At 47.7% G+C, this 16,652-nt stretch overlaps 1 protein-coding gene across 2 annotated transcripts in view; it reads left to right on the plus strand.

Annotated features, from left to right (window-relative positions):
• The first annotated feature begins 2,230 nt into the window (after window positions 1-2,230).
• IL21R (interleukin 21 receptor) overlaps window positions 2,231-16,652 on the plus strand; it is a 30,161-nt gene continuing 15,739 nt past the window's right edge. Inside the window, exons 1-2 of one of the 2 annotated variants that reach the window (XM_004386594.3) lie at window positions 2,631-2,789; window positions 15,400-15,463. In XM_004386594.3, the coding sequence (XP_004386651.1) occupies window positions 15,415-15,463 (49 nt within the window). In that variant the 5' untranslated portion in view covers window positions 2,631-2,789; window positions 15,400-15,414. Of the gene's footprint in view, window positions 2,790-15,399; window positions 15,464-16,652 lie in introns of both variants that reach the window. The other variant, XM_023741005.1, reaches the window with a different exon arrangement.

Below are 16,652 nucleotides of genomic sequence, written 5' to 3' on the forward strand. Positions count from 1 at the left end.
AGGGATGGATGGGTGGATGGATAGAAGAATGGATGAGTGGGTGGATGGACAGAAGAATGGACGGATAGGTGGGTGGGTGGAAAGAAGGAGAGGAAGGAAGGAAAGTAGGCAGGAGGGAGGGAGGAAGGGAGGAAGTCCTTGTGTTAGCACACATCGAGAAGCAGTGTAGTGAGTGATGAACAGTGTAAGCTCAGGAGCCCAAATGACTGAATTCAAATCCCAACTGCTACTCATCAGCTGTATAACCTTGGATAAATTACTCTGAGCCTCAGTTTCCTCATCTGTAAAATAAGGATGAAGATGGTGATGTTAATGATAATGGCTATCTTCTTGAGTTATTCTGAGGCTTAAGTGATCCGACGCACCTTTCAAGTCCTTAGACCCGATACAGAGCAATATCTCAGCAAATATTAACTTGCTTTACTGTTACTTCTCTTGATCTTTCTACCACCACGAATTCCCATACATGACACCAGAGAATTCGTACTGCAGAGCAAGAGAAAGAAAAACTCGCTTCCTCCCAAGATTTGTTCTCCAGAGAACACGAATTATTTCGGTGGTGGGGTGGGAACCTCTATGGGGTAAACATCTTTCAAATCAGCCACAGGGGAATTTGTACCAAGTTCCTCAAAAACAGCTAGAGAAAAAAAGGAAAAGAAATAGCAAGATGCTTTCTCTTTTTCCCTGGACTGGTCTTGTGGGTCAGCTGCACAGTTGTTTCCCAAAAACAGTCAGCTGGAGAGAGAAGGCATGTGTGTTTGAGCCAGCCTTAGTCATCAAAACAGCACAGAATAGCCCCCACCATCCCAGTAACATTCCATCCTGACTTGGGCCCATTTCTGCAACCAAAGGTAGGCTCAGGAATCAGGTACACTCAGGTTTGAATCTCAACTCTGACATTTCCTAGCTTGTGTGACTTTTCACCCCTCTGAGCCCTGGTGGCACAGTAGTTAAGCTTTCAGCTGCTAACCAAAAGGCTGGCAGTTCAAATCCACCAGCCACTGCTTGGAAACCCTCTCCTATAAGGTCGCTATGAATCAGAATTGACTCGACAGCAACCGGTTTGGTTTTTTTGACTTGAACCTCGGTTTCTCCATCTGTTGCATGAGAATAATCTTGCCTGTCTAATAGCATTTGTGGGATAGACTGCGATCATATAGGTGCCTAAGAAATGCAAGATAGCAGTAGTAGCAGCAGCGGAAGTTGTTGTATTCTTCTTTTGAGACTGCTGGGCGAGAGGTGGTTGAATTTTGTCCCCCGATTTCTTTGACAGAAAAATGAGGAAAAAAAATGCATCCTCCTTTGGAAACTTGGCTTCCTGAGTCCCCAGTGCCCACCCTCGGGGCTTGTTGTTGTTGGGCACCGTGGGGTCCATTTTGACTCATAGTGACCCTATGTGACAGAGTAGAACTGCCCCATAGAGTTTTCTAGGCTGCAATCTTTACAGGAGCAGATCGCCAGGTTTTTCTCCCCCAGAGAGGCTGGGTGGTTTCAAACCGCCAATCTTTTGGTTAGCAGCTGTTGTGCCACCAGGGCTCCTTCCTTCCTGCGTCTACTAGGTGCTCCCGTCTGTCAGGTGGGCAAAGCGAGGCACTCAGAGAGGTGATGTCATATGCCCAAGAGGCTCTCTTCTCAAGGACCTGGGGACAGGGTCCTGCTCCCCGGAGCCCCGCAGCAGAGGCGGATCGAAAGGCAACGGGAGCAGAGAGGGACTGGGTCAGGCCAGAACCAGGATCTCAAACTCAGACCCCTACCGGCCTGGCAGGCAGCACGAATGAGTAGGACAGGCCAGTTGGCAAACTCTGGAAGAGGCACTTATAATGGAGACTTTGGCCTAGTCTCTGGCCCCGTGGCCCTCAGTCTCCTCTCTGAGCTGACCTGGGGTTTCTTGGGTCTCTGACTTCCAGGAAGTTGATATTCCCAGCTGTGCCTCCCCTTCACTCCCGAACCTCAGTTTCCACGTCTGTGAGAAGTGGTGGTTCACGGTCGCCCTGCCTGCCTCATGGGTCATGGCGTGAGGGCTGTGGGGATGATGTCACCCGCTCTCAAGAGGCAGGCGTCATCCCTGATGGCCCCAGATGTCTCACTAGCTGGTGACCTTTGAAAGGGAGCCGCGGGTGCCCGCCACGGCCGAGTCCCCTCCCACCTTTTTCTCACCCGCCCATGTGGGCGGGGCCGCGTGTGCGGCCAGACGCCGGTAGCCTGCCACATCCTGCTCTGCCTTCTCGCCCAGCACACGCACGCGTCCCAGCGGATGGCGGCCCGGCGCGCGGCCCCTGACAGACCGACTGTCGTCTCTGCTGGATGACCTCCACTAAGTGTGGCCGATGGGCTCGGGGCCGACTGTGGGCCTGCTTCTCCCTGTGTGGCTGACTACCGCGCAGAGATCTGTCTGACTTGTTGCCCGTGTGTCTGCCTGACTGGCCAGCCTTGTCTGCCGGTCTGTCCATCCCTTGGTGCAACCAACTGGCCCCTGCCTGACAGTGTCCATCTTCTGTCTGTGTTGTGACCTCTCTGGAGGTGACTGCTCCCTCCGCGTGGGCTGCCTCTGTGCGGGATAAGCCACCTGCCTGGGGGCCCCCGCTGTCCGTCGGTGGGGGTGACAGGTCGTATGACTGTCTCCTTGATGACTCGGGGAAGATTGTGGATTCCCACCCCAGACCCCTGCCCATCCTTTTGGACCCTCATCACCCACCCCGCGCGGAGCCCAGCCGCTCCTCGCCATTCCTGGGAGCCCCAGGCTGCCCCCAGCGTCCGGAGTGGATTTCCGAGGAGAAGCTGGACCACAGGTAACACACTCCTGTCCGCTCTCGGCTGGGCTGGGTGCCCTCTCTGTCCTGGAGGCCTACCCCCTGCCCGAGGCATCCAGGGCACAGGGAAGGATTGTGAGAGGACACCTGTGCCCTGGTCACAGCAGGGGACACCAGGCACAGAAGCCTCATACAGTGAAGCCAGACGGCTCAGGGTGGCTGGAGTTCTCTGGGTCTGCAGAAGGCCTGGGGCATGGAGGCCAGAGGTTGGCTGAGATGACCCCAGGAGCCGTCTGTGGAAACAGCTTGCTAAAAGGGCAAGGCGCAGCAGGCAAGTTCCAGGTCAAACATGGCCCGACAGTCACCCTGGCTCTGGGCAGCTGAGCTGGGCACGGGTGGCTATAGGTACAGTGAGTGTGATGCTTTTATGTGGCTCATTTAAGTGGTGGTGGTGGGGGGGCATCAACTTTGTTCCGGGTTCTACGTTTTATCTCCTTCCACAGTCCTATGAAGCTGGGACTGGTGGGCCCATTTCACAGTTGAAGAAACGAGGCTCAGAGAGGTAGTGATTTTTCCAAGCTGGCTCAACTAGAAGGCAGCAGTGGGCTTCAACCCGGCCCAGCAGCTGCCTTCCTCGGGTTGTCTCCCTATCTTTCTCTGAAAGCACAGACCCAACGGTAAGGGAGAGGCGACCCCAGGGGTGCGAGGAGCATGGAGGAGAGCAGGGTGGGTCCCGCCTGGGAGGGCTTGGCAGGGAGACTCCAAGGATGCATTGAATGTTGACATGTGAAAGAAAGGGAATGGAAGAACCAGGCAGGTACACTCCTGGAAGACGCCCCTGGGGGAGTAAACGCCTGGACCAGGGAACTGAGGACTTGTTGAGGGTCAGCGGGAGCAGGGGGCCCAGTGCAGGGGTCGTAGGAAGGCAGGAAGCTGCCCCTGTGAGGACATTTGCAGCTGGGGCAAAGGGGGGGATTTCATAAGCATATGGTGGAGTGGGGAAAACCTGGTGATTCAAGATCTGGCCATGTGCCTTCCTAGCTGGGTGACCTTGGGTGAGTCTCTCTACTTCTTCTAGCTTCAGTTTCCTCATCTGTAAAATGGAACAAAAGTAGCTCTGCCCTCATGGAAATATTTGTGAGAACTCCAGGGCATAAACTTTGAAAGCTGCTGGCTGGAGGCCTGCTCAGAGTTGATTGCTGATGCCAGTTTCCCTTTTTGGAAGGGAGTTTGCATTGAGAGGTAACTCAGGTCTGTGGAGGGGAAAGGCCAGCCTCTAGGAAGGTGCAGGGACACACTTGGGGAGCTGGGGTCCTCCTCCCCCAGGCTCTTGGGTTCTGTCCAAACCAGGCTGCAGGCACTTCAGGATATCCCATAATCCTGATAATACCAGGTGAGGCTGGTGGTCTCACTCAGCCCATTTCACAGATGAGGAGACTGAGGCCCAGCCGGGAGCCCCTTGCCCCAGGTCATGCCACCATGAGCTGGGATTGGGCCCCAGTCTGATGTCAAGGCCACAACCCGCAAGATAAGATAACATAAAAACAAGACTCATGTCCTGGGGCATCTTCTGAGAAAGGGAGTCAGGGTGGCTGGGCATCTGATGGCAGGCAGGAAGTCCCAGGAGGGAGGCCCCTGGTCCTCTGCTCCCCACCATTGTTTAGCACAGCCCTGGTCCTGCCCGGCCCAGTCCTGGGGGTGTCTGGATCCTTATTCAACCCCTCTGCTGAGGGAGCTGAGAGCCCTTATGCCCTGAGGGGCCAGAATTGGGGTGGGGGCTGGAAAAGCAAGGCAAAGTTTGAGCCCCAGGTGCTAAAGGCTCCTATCTGCCCAGTGAGGTTGTTGTCAGGCCAAGAGAAGGTGCGGGAGCCTGGTGGGCGGTAAATTGGGGGCATCCCAGAGAAGGAGGCCAGCTTAAGAGAAGATGGAAGGGAGGAAAGCAGGTCACCAGAAGCTTTGAGAGGCTCCAGGTTCTATGAAGCATGAGGGCCTCCCTAGTGCCCGACAGATAAAACCTGTTGCCATTGAGTCAATTTCGACTCATAGTGACCCTATAGGACAGAGTAGAACTGTTCCATAGGGTTTTCTAGGCTGTAATCTTTACAGAAGCAGGCTGCGACATCTTTCTCCCATGGAGTGGCTGGTGGCTTCTAACCACTGACCTTTTGGTTAGCAGCCGAGGGCTTAACCACCTTGCCACCAGAGCTTTGCCCAACAGCTACATGAATGAAAGGAAGAGGGGTACCCCCAGCTGGTGGAGATAGCGCCTCCAGAATCCCTGCAGGCAGGACTGACCACTTAGCCATTTTCCACACGGCTGGGAGGTCCCTGGCATCAGGTGGGGGCTTTGGACCTGGCTCCACAGCACACCACCAGTTGTAATCTTGAGCTGTGGAATCAGCCAGACCTGGGTTCGAGTCCCAGCTCCACCACTTAGTACCTGTGTGACCTCAAATAAGCCACTCAACCTCTCTCAGGCTCAGTTTCCTCATCTGTAATATGGGAATAAAAACGCCTATCTTGACTTTATTATGAGGAATTTATTCAGCATGCATTTATTAAGCCCTACTGCGTGTCAGGCTATGATACTGAACAGGTTTCGACAGAACTTCCAGACTAAGACAGACTAGGAAGAAAATCAGCTAATGAAAACCCTATGGATCACAGCAGTTTGATCCCCAGCCTATCATGGGATGGCACAAGATGGGGCAGCATTTTGTTCGTTTGTGCATAGGGTCGCCATGAGTCAGGAGCTAACTGGATGGCAGCTAACAACCGGCAGGGTCTTGCTAGGGCCCACCGAGGGAGTCATTTAGAGGTAGGGAGAAGAACACACAGCCCAGAGAGGCCCAGCGCCTTGAGGAGAAGGGTCTTCTCGCCCTCACGGCCCCTTCCTCACTGCTCCCCTCTGCTCTGCCTCCAGTACCCCCGGAGGGGTGGAGGGGGAGAACTGAGCTGGAAGGACCCCACCCCCAGCTCACAGGTGCCACCGCCTCCACTCCCCACCCTGGCCCCCAGCCAAAGGGACTTTTCACAACAGCTCAAATGAGAGCTCTGAGTAAACCTGGAACTTCTGAAACGACATGAGAATGTTCCCCAGGGAGCGGGCAGGGGCCCCACGTGAGGGCCCCAACTGGCCACAATATCTGTAGCAGAGACCGACTCCAACTGGCCTGCTGGCCACTGCAGCCCCCAGGAGGGACCCAGTGGCCCAAATCGGCCCCGGGAAGGTGGGACAAGAGCACCAGCCTGGCTCCTGGATCAGGCCTGGCTTTCCGTGCTGTGTGACCACAGACAAGGCTCTGGGCCTCTCTGGATCTGGATTTCCTCAACTGCCAAGTGGGCCTGGGGCCTGCAAATACTCTCCAGTACAAATTAGTCATACTCAGCCCCCTTAGGCCTGGGCTGGGGCAGGCTGGTGCGGCCTGCTGGGTCAAGAGGCCCTGCCCACAGCCCCCCACATTCCCACCTCGGGGCCCATTCTTCCTCTGCCTTACTTGGGGCCAGGCTGCCCAAGGCAGCCCCTCCTGGTCTGGGGGAAATGGGACTGGAGTGAGGTGGGCCTACAGGAGCTGAGAGGTTGCATAGTCCAGGCAAGGGTGCCCAGGCTGGTAGACACTGCAGAATGAGTAGAGGTTGCACAGGAAGGAAAGAGAGATTGCTAGGTGTGCTCAGCTGCTCAGCTATGAGAGGTTGCACAGGCTGGAAGAAGTTTCAGGAGGGAGAGGCTGCATGAATGGGGGATTTACCGTCTGGCTGGGAGAGACAGAGAGGCTGATAGGCTGAGAGGTTGCACAGGCTAGGAAAAGACAGGCCCTTCCCCCCAAGTTCCCAGGGCCCTGGTGCAGCTGTCCTCAGACACCCATAACCCACCCTTCACCACTGGCCAAAAAAATTTAAAGAACAACTAATGTTAGCCATATGTCTACAGCGTGCCCAGCACCTGCCTCACACTCCCTCAGCCAGGCCAGGGCCTCTGCCCCCATCCTCTAGATAAGGAAAACTGAGACTCAGAGAAAGGGAGAGACTTGCCCAAGGTCTCACTGTGAGTTACTAACAGAGCCTCCTTTCTGACCCAGACCACTGGGCTGTTTCTTCCCTAGCCTGAGAGCGCCACTTGGCTAAGAATTCACCGTGTGAACCTAGGCAAGTCCCCGTCCCTCTCTGAAAGTTCCTTGTTACTAGTCTGATGACATTAGTCAGAATCACTTAGACTGTGGGAGCTGCGAGTGTTGCCAAGAGGTAGGAGTGGGATGGGGGGAAGGCTGGAGAGTTCCTGGGGACAGTGACAAGCCTGGTGGAGAAGCCAAGACCTCTCTAAGGGGCTGCTTCTGACACTCTTCTATAGCTAGACACAGCAGTTCTCAGCCTCATTCATTCATCCATTCTTCAGCTCCTAACTGAGCACCTACCGTGTTCCAGGATCCATTCTATGTAGTGGAGATACAGTGGTGATCAAAATGGGTAAGTTCCCTTACCTCTGGGAGCTTATGCTCCAGGACAGAGACAGGTCATAAACACAGAATCGGCACATTACTGAGTCACAGAATTACAAGTGCTATGAAGGAGACAAACAACGGGGTGTGTGCCACATGGAGCCTCAGGGAAGACCCACTTCAGACAGAGCAGACGGCCTCTGAGGAAGCAATGCTGAGACTGAAACCTGAAGGCTGAGAAAGGCAGTCCTTCAAAGAAGCAGATAAAAGGTGTTCTGGCAGAGGCAACAACATGTGTAAGGGCCCTGAGTTGGAAAAATAGTTGGAGCCTTGGAGCTTTTACCCTCATCCTGTACATAGAGGCCCTCGATGCACTGAATTTAAGAAAAAGGAGTCAAAAAGAGTAAGATTTAAGCTTGGAATAAAGTTGTTATGGATTGAATTGTGTCCCACCAAAATGTGTGTCAACTTGGCTAGGCCACGATTCCCAGTATTATGTGGTTGTCCTCCATTTTGTGATCTGACTATCCTATGTGTTGTAAATCCTAACTCTAGGGTGTTAATGAGGCAGGATTAGAGGCAGTTATGTGAATGAGTCAGGACACAATCTACAGGCTTAGGTTGTATGTTGAGTCAATCTCTTTTGAGATATAAAAGTGAGAAGTGAGGACAGAGGAGAGGGACCTCATTACCACCAAGCAGGAAGAGCCAGGAGTGGAGCACGTCCACTTGGACCTGGGGTCCCTGTGCTGAGAAGCTGCTAGACTAGGAAAAGATTGATGACAAGGACTTTCGCCCAGAGCCAACAGAGAGAGAAAGCCTCCCCCTGGAGCTGGTACCCTGAATTTGGACTTATAGCCTCCTAAACTGTGAGAGAATAAATTTCTGTTCCTTAAAGCCATCCACTTGTAGTATTTCTGTTATAGCAGCACTAGATAACTAAGACAGTAGTATACATAGGTTTTAACATTAAAGGTAACCTTCACAATCCACTACATTAGGAAGCTTTCTCTTTCATTAGTCATTCATTTACCAAGAGTTTTGAGCACCTACTATGTGTTGGGCACTGGCTGGTCATTGGTTATTTAGCAGTAAAGGAGAGAGCATGGATGCTGCCTAGAGGTGCTCAGAATGTAGAGCTGTGTGCCTGGTGGAGGGGTGGGCCCCAGAGGAAGCAGTGGCTCACACTCCTTGGAGAGGTCAAAAGAGATTTACAAAGGAGATGACATGACATTTGAATTGGATTTTGAAGATAGAGTAGGAGATGACAGTTGGCCAAGGAGGGTAGAGAGTTCCGGTGACTGAGACAGCACGTGTGAAGCCTGGAAGCCAGACAAATGGGACACCTTGGTGGAGCTGTTAGGAATCTGGTGTAGCTAGAGTCCAGGATGAAAACTGGGGGACAGAGGGAATGGGTTGTTGCGGACCAGATCCTGAAAGGTCTTGAATACTCTTTTCTCTGGAGGAGACTGGGAAGCCAGGGAATGATGTGGTTGGTGTGACGACTGATTGGAGGGGTCACACCAGAGAGGTCAGGGACGAGGTCCAGGAAGAAGGTCCAGCAGAAGCCCTCAAAGACTGGAGAACCCAGGAGCTCTTTGTTCTGTGTTCCCTCTTGGGAAGTCCCTCAGTTTTGATACTTCTCCTTCTGGTGACCTGTTGGCTGCTGTTTCTGACACTTCTGGGGAGTCCCTCCTCACCTACCCCATTTCTTCTTGATCCCTGTGGGAACATTTTGCTTTTGCCACACCCTCACCTTTCACTTTCAACCCACAACCCTACCTGGGTTGCATTAGAGATGATGACTGATTTGAGGAGCTAAACAGATCTCATTCCCTGAATAATCAGTGAGGTAATGAAGATACAGGGAAGCCAAGAAATTGGGTTGTTTCCAGATTGGGGAAGTTGTAAATAATGGTGCTATAAACATTATAAGGAGCCCTGGTGGCACAGCGGTTAAGTGCTTAGCTGCTAACCACAAGATCGGCGGTTCAGACCCACTAGCCACTCCGCAGGAGAAAGATGTGGCAGTCTGCTTCCGTAAAGATTACAGCCTTGGAAACCCTCTGGGGCAGTTTGCTCTGCCCTACAGGGTCACTGTGAGTTGGAATCAACTCCACGGCAGTGGGTTTTATGAACAGTATGGTACAGATCTGCTGGTGTATTTATTTACACATTTCTCTTTGGAATATAACCTAGAAATGGAATTGTTGGGTCTCTAGTTCAGGAAAAGTTTTCCAAAGTGATTGCACCAATTTACACTCCTACCCGAATATTAGAGATTGAGAGTTTCAGTTACTCCATATCTTTTCCAGCACTTGGAATTGTCTGTCTTTTTTCATTGTAGCCGTTTTGGATTGGTGTGTAGTGGTATCATATTGGGATGTAAATTTGCGTTTCCTTGATGAATAATGATTCTGAGCACCTTTTTGTATGCTTTTTGGCCATTTGGATGTTCTCTTTTGTGAAGTGTCTGTTTAAGCCTTTTGTTTATTTTTTAAAAAGTAGGTTCTCTGTTTTTTCTTCCTTTCTTTTTTATTGTTTTGTGGGAGTTCTTTATATATTCTTGATACAAGACTTTTGTTAGATATCTGTCTGTCTATCTATTCTCTTAAAATTCTTAATTTTAAAGAAGTTCAATTTATCAATCTTTTTTTTTTTTTTGGTTTGTTTATTGTTGTAGTTTAAGTGAAAGTTTACATTTCAAGTTAGTCTCTTATACAAAAATTCTTTTTCTTTATTGTTAGACCTTTCTGTGTGCTGTTTAAGAAATGTTGCCTGCTCTAAGGTCATGAAGATATCATCTTACGTTTTATTCTAGAAGCTTTAGTGTTTTCCCTTTCACATTTAGGTCTACAGTCTATCTGGAATTGATTTTTTATGTATGATGTGAGGTAGGGGGGTCAAGTTTTATTTTTTCTATATGGATATAAAATTAATTAAAAAAATGTATCATACTTTTCCCACTGCTTTGCAGTGGTGCCTTTGTTGAAAATCAAAGGGCTGTATGTGAGTTAAGAAGCCCTGGTGGCACAGTGGTTAAGCGCTTGGCTGCTAACCAAAAGGTCAATGGTTTGAACCCACCAGCTGCTCCATGGGAGAAAGATGTGACAGTCTGCTTCTGTAAAGATTACAGCCTTGGAAACCCTGTGGGGCAGTTCTGCTCTGTCCTATAGAGTTGCTGTGAGTCGAAATCGACTCAACAGCAATGGGTTTTTATATGTGAGTCTATTCCTGCACTCTATTCTTTTCCATTAGCCAGTTTATTTTTCCTTGCATCAATGCCATACTTTATTAACTATAAGTCTTGATATTCTTCTTCAACCTTTTCTAAATTATTCTCCGGCCTTTGCATTTCCATATAAATTTTAGAAATAAACTGTCAAACCCTTGCTGGGATTTTTTTATTTGTTGGAATCTTGGGGTTTCACTGAAACTTTAGTTCAATTTGGGGAGAACTGAATCTTTAAAATATTGAAATTTCTGATTCATGAACATAGTATGTCCCTCCATTTATTTATATTTTCTTTAATTTATCTTAGTAGTATCTTGTAGTTTTCTGTGTAAAGGTCATACACATGGTTCACCAGAGTTACTCTTGGGTATATTTTTTTTATGCTAATGTAAATTGTATAATTTTTAAAATTTCATGTTTGTGGTTAGTGTATAGAAATACAATAGTTTTTTATATTGATCCTTGAATTCACCCTGCTTCTGCTAAGGCTATTCATCCCCACAGCCTTGTTGTCAATAGTTTATCTGTTGGGTTTCTTTGATTTTTCTAGATACTCAAATCTTACATCATTCCATCTTTATAGTTTTCTAACTTATCTAAATTTATTTATTTTTCTTGCATTACTGTATTGACTATGACCTCCAGTACAAGACATTGTTGTCTTTTTCTTGACCTCAGGGAGCAAGTGTTCAGTATTTGACTACTAAGGATAATGTCAGCTATATATAGTTTGTGCGTGCGTGCGTGTGTGCGCGCGCGCGCACGTATGCCCTCTATCAGATTAAAGAAGATTCCTTCTATTCATGGTTTTCTGAGAGTTTTTTTTAATCATATGAAGGGGTGTTGGCAATTTATCGAATGTGTTTTCTGAACCTATTAAATAATCATATACATTTTCTTCTTTATTCTGTTAATGTGGTGAACTAGAGTTCTGATTTTCATATGTCAAACTAACCTTGCATTCCTGAAATAAACCCCATGTGATAATGATGTATTATCTATTTTTGCATATATAACTAGTTTTGATTTGTTAATATTTTGTTTAGGATTTTTGCGTCTACATTCATGAGAGAAATTGACCTATATTCTTTTACTTCCTTTTAATGTCAAGCATTGTCATCAAAGTTATGGCTTTTAATTCCAGTGTTTACTTCATTTACATTAACATAAGCACAAATGTGTTTGGGATAAAGTTTACCCTTTTGCTGTTGTTTTCTTTTTATGTCATCTGTCCTTTGTTCCCATTTTCTTCTTCCTCATCCTCTTTTTAAGGTGAGTCAATTTTAAAAATTATCAGTCTATGATTATCTTAGAGATTACAACACACGTCCTTGATTTTTTTAGAATCTACCTTAAATTAGTACTTTTACCACTTAACCAGAAAATACAAGGACCTTTAACTCTATTCACCCTTTCTTACTTTTGAAGTATCGTGGTCATGCATTTTAATTCTATATATAGTTTAAACTTCATAAGACATTCTCGTTATTGTTTTAAGCAATTAATGTGAATTTATATTTATAGTATTCTCTGTTGCTCTTCATACCTTGCCTCCCATCTGGGATTATTTTTCTTTTGCCCCGAAAACTCACTTTTGCATATCTTTTGAGACAGGTTTAACAGTGACAAATTCTCTCAGCCCACTGCCCCCTCCACCCCACGTTTTTTTTGTGTGTGTGTGAAAAATATTTTTACTTTGCCTTCATTTTTTTGAAAAATTAAATTTGGGTGTAATTCACAAACCACAGAATTCACGCTTTTAAAGTGTACAGTTCAGTGCTTTTTAATATATGCAACTAACACCACTATCTACTTCTAGAACATTTTCATCACTCCAGAAAGAAACCCCATACCCATGAGCAGTCACTTCCTGTTCCCCTCAGCCCCAGCCCCTGGCAACCACTATAATCTATTTTCTGTCTCTGTGCATTTGTCTATTCTAGATATTTCATATAAGTGGGATCATAAAATATGTGTCCTTTGGGTCTCATTTGTTCACTTAGCATAATGCTGTCAAGGTTCATCCATGTTGTACCATGTATCAATATTTCATTTCTTTATAAGACTTACTAATATTCCATTGTATGGATATATACCACACCTTGTTTATCCATTCACCAGTTGATGGCCACTTGGGTTGTTTCTGCTTTTTGGCTGGTATGTTATAAACATTTATGTATAAGTATTTTTTGTTGTCATATGTTTTCAATTCTATTGGATGTATCCCTAGTAGTGGACTTGCTGGGTCCTATGGACGCTCTATGTTTATCTTTTTGAGGAACCGCAAAACTGTTCCACAGCAAAGAAACCATTGTACTTTGCCATCCACAATATATAAGAGTTCCAGTTTCTCCCCATCCTTGCCAGTACTTGTTATTTTCTATTTGTTTTTAAATGTTATTTATTTTTTTATTTTACTATAGCCGTCCTAGTGGCCCCTCAAGTACTGCCTAACTTGGTTGCTTTCCAACATTTTGTTTTCCCCTTGTTCTGGTAGTTGTTCTCAGTGGAAGGATTAGTCTCATACCAGCTACTCCGTCATAACCAAAGTGGAAGTGTCTCCTCCGCACATACTTTGTAAAACCAAGAATCACTTACATTTAAAATGTTATGAGCTCGGTTAGACATGCAAAAAGGCATAGGAACAATATAATCAATAATATCATCAATAGTGCCTAACACTCAGCTTAAACAACACTGTTGAGGCCCCTAAACATCCATCCTCATCACTTTTACTCTTTTTCTACACTATTCTAAATTTGATGTTTACCATCTCCATGAATTTCTTTGTACTTTTATGACTTATGTGTGTTCACCTAAACAACATATAGAATTGTCTTCTAGGTTTTTTTTGTGACATAGATGGTACTATCATGTATATGTTCTTCTCTAACTTACTTTTCTTCTGTCCACATTTTGATTGTGAGAGTCATTGGCTTTTTGTTGTGTAGCTGTAAGGGATTCATTTTCACATGAGTGATTAGGCCATGATTTATGTTGCCATTCTCCTGCTGATGGACATTTAGGTTGTTTCCAGTTTTTCACTATTGATATCAATGCTGCTACAAACATTGATCTGTATGCTTCTTGTGCACACATGCAAGAGTTTCTTTAGGAGTGTACGGAGGTATGAAGTTGCTAGTTCTTAGGGTAGGCGCTTGTTCATATTTATTAGATCCTGCCAAACTGTTTGCCAGACCATTTGTACCAGTTCACATCTCCCCTACCTGTGAATGAGAGTCACTGTCACACCTTATCTCAGCAACATGTGATGTCAAACCTTCTAGTTTTTGCCAATCTGATAAACTTAAAATAGTATGTCATTGTGGTTTTTATTTACAATACCCTGTTGACTGGGGAAGTTTAGCTCTTCATGGTCTCCAAAGGACTTACCACTATCTGATTTCCTATCCCCAAGCCTCTCTAAAACCCATTGCCGTTGAGTCAATTCTAACTCAAAGTGACCTGATGGCAGTGGGTTTGGTTTTTTGGTCGGAATCCTCTCTACTTCCCCAGAAGCTTCTGAAATCTGGCTAATTTTTAGTCTGAATTACCACAATCCCAGCTATGAGTTGGAATCGACTCGATGACAATGGATTTTTTTTGGTTTAGGAGCCCTGGTGGTGCAATGGGTAAAAGCTTGGCTGCTAACCAAAAAGTCGGCCGTTGGAATCCACCAGCCGCTCCTTGGAAACCCTATGGGCAGTTCGACTCTGTCCTGCAGGGTCGCTAGGAGTCAGAATCGACTCGACAGCGACGGGTTTTTGTTTGTTTGTTTAGAGCCTGGCGGATAAGCCCCTCTCCAGGACCCCATCCCATCCAGCAACCCAGCACTGTGTGGAGTGCTTCATGTGGAGTATTTCTTTAGTGCTTGCAACAAACTTACAGTACAGATTCATGACCCACATTTTACAAATGAGCAAACTGAGGATCAGAGGGGTCAGGTAACTTGTCCAAGGACTCACAGCTGGGACCCAACGAACTCCAAGTCAGGGGCTCTTCCCCTTAGCAGGAGCCCCAAGGGACAGAGAGCTGCAGGGGCTCCCATAGCAGGAAAGCCCTTAGGGCACCTCTGTCCTTCATTCAAGAAACACACCTGGTCATCTGATCTGCATGGAGGTCTCTGCTTGGCACTGGGGAGTAAGTTGTTGCCCGAGTGGGAAGACTCAGAAGGATGGACTTATGGCAGGGTGGGCAGTGGGACAGGGAGGAGTCCCCACTTGGTGCTGTAGGAGCCCAAATAGGGCATGATGGAGAAGCAGTCATCGTTCAAGGCTGATGTCCAAAAGCCAGGGGCTTATTTTAGCATGAAATGTCCCTGAGCCCTGTAGTGAGAGAGTTAGATACTTTTCAGCCCGTCAGTCCTGATGATGGAGGGATGAGTCTCAGTTTGTTGCTAGTATGCCTTAAACACTGATCTGATACCCTCTGATCCTTCTTTTTTAACAAAGGCAAAGCAAATCACCTAACTCCCATGAGTACTAGGAAGGCAACAGTATCCTGCTAAAATGCAGTCTTTGGTTTTCCTTATATTTAGTTTTTACATTTCATTGTATTTAGTTTTATGGTAAGTTGACTGTTTTGCTTAAGAAACAGTTAAATAACACCTACTATGTGAGCCCTAGTGGTGCACTGGTTAAGAGCTTGGCTGCTAATCAATAGGTCAGCAGTTCAAACCCACCAGCCACTCCTTGGAAGTTCTACTCTGTCCTATAAGGTCACTATGAGTCAGAATCGACTTAGCGACTACGGGTTTTGGTTTATGTGCCAGGCACTGTTTTAAATGTTTTAGAAGTATTGACTAATTTAATTCTGCCAATGACATTATGATGGAGCCCTGGTGTTGCAATCATTAAGCACTTGGCTGCTAACGGAAAGGTCGGTGGTTTGAACCCACCAGCAGCTCTGCAGGAGAAGAGACCTGTCAATCTGCTCTTGTAAAGAGCAAAACAAAAACAAACCCTTGCGTCTTTTCCAGGGTGTGGGAGTCAGCATGCTGAGTGGCTGGGCCACCCCCTTCCTGCTGCTGATGCTTCAGGGTGGTAAGTAGCTGCCTCGAGGGCCTGCAGATGGGGAGGGGGCCATCTCCCTCGACAGAGCCTAGCAGGAGCATGGCTGGAGGCTATGGGGCCAGAGTCTGTGGCTTCTCTTTACTTGAGGCTGACAAGGTCAAAGAGCTTGCTCTCTCTTAGCCAGAACCCATTCAACCAGAGAACTCTGTTAACCAGAAATGGGGTGCTCATGTCCCAAAATGACCCAGCCCACGGGCTTGGGCCTTCAAGCCCTTCCTGGGGGATGAGAGACTCCAGCCTTTGTTTCCAATGCTGTCTGCCTTGGCTGGCTCCCAACCCTGAGAGTGAGGAAGTCCTGCCTTTGGCCTAACCTCAGTTTCTCCTTTTGTAATGACTCTCCTTGGAGATTGTTTTGCAACAATCACTAGGTCCTCAGAGGGCACCATGTATTCTGAGGGCTTCGGTGGAGGCAAAAAAGAGCGAGAGCCAGGGATGGCAGCCCCTGAAAGATGAGAAGTCACAGCCCGAGGGAAAGACATTAGTGATCAGAGCTGGGATTTCTGGGCATGGGGAATTCCAGGAGTCCAACTGAAGGGGAGCTGCCCGGGGCTGGGAGACCCAGGAGAGCTCCCCAGAGGAGGTGGCTGTGGGGAGGTGGGGCGTAGCACATGGGCGTGAATGGAGGCTGGACAGGGCAGGGAAGGTGGTCAGCCACCACTGCTGACTCATCCGCGTTTCTCTGGTTTTTACCAAAAGACCCAGCATCTCAAATAGCTCCTTCAGGAAACAGATGTCAGCTCTTTTATTTTCCCTTTCGGAGTGGCCAGCGCCTGTCCTGGCTGTAAAAGGCCTTCAGGCCACCCGCGATGGCTGCACACCCATGAATGCAAATAAAAAGCCCCTGGAGTGGTGGGTGGTGCAAGCAGTTAACGTGCTTGACAGCTAACCGAAAAGTTGGAGGTTTGAGTCCACCTAGAGGCGCCGCAGTTCTACTCTGTCCTATAGGGTCGCTATGAGTTGGAATCAGCTCAACGGCACCAGGTTTGGTTATTGGTAGAGGTGCCACGGAAGAAAAGCCTGGTGATTTTCTTCTGAAAAATCAGTCACTGAGAACCCTATGGAGCGCAGTTCTACTCTGACACACATGGGGTCGCCACAAGTCAGAGCTGACTCCATGGCAGCTGGTACTGGCATTGGTACTGCTGTATCCCAGCCGCTG

This window comes from Trichechus manatus, unplaced genomic scaffold, assembly GCF_000243295.1.
Source record: "Trichechus manatus latirostris isolate Lorelei unplaced genomic scaffold, TriManLat1.0 scaffold00170, whole genome shotgun sequence".
Taxonomy (NCBI): Eukaryota; Metazoa; Chordata; class Mammalia; order Sirenia; family Trichechidae; genus Trichechus; species Trichechus manatus.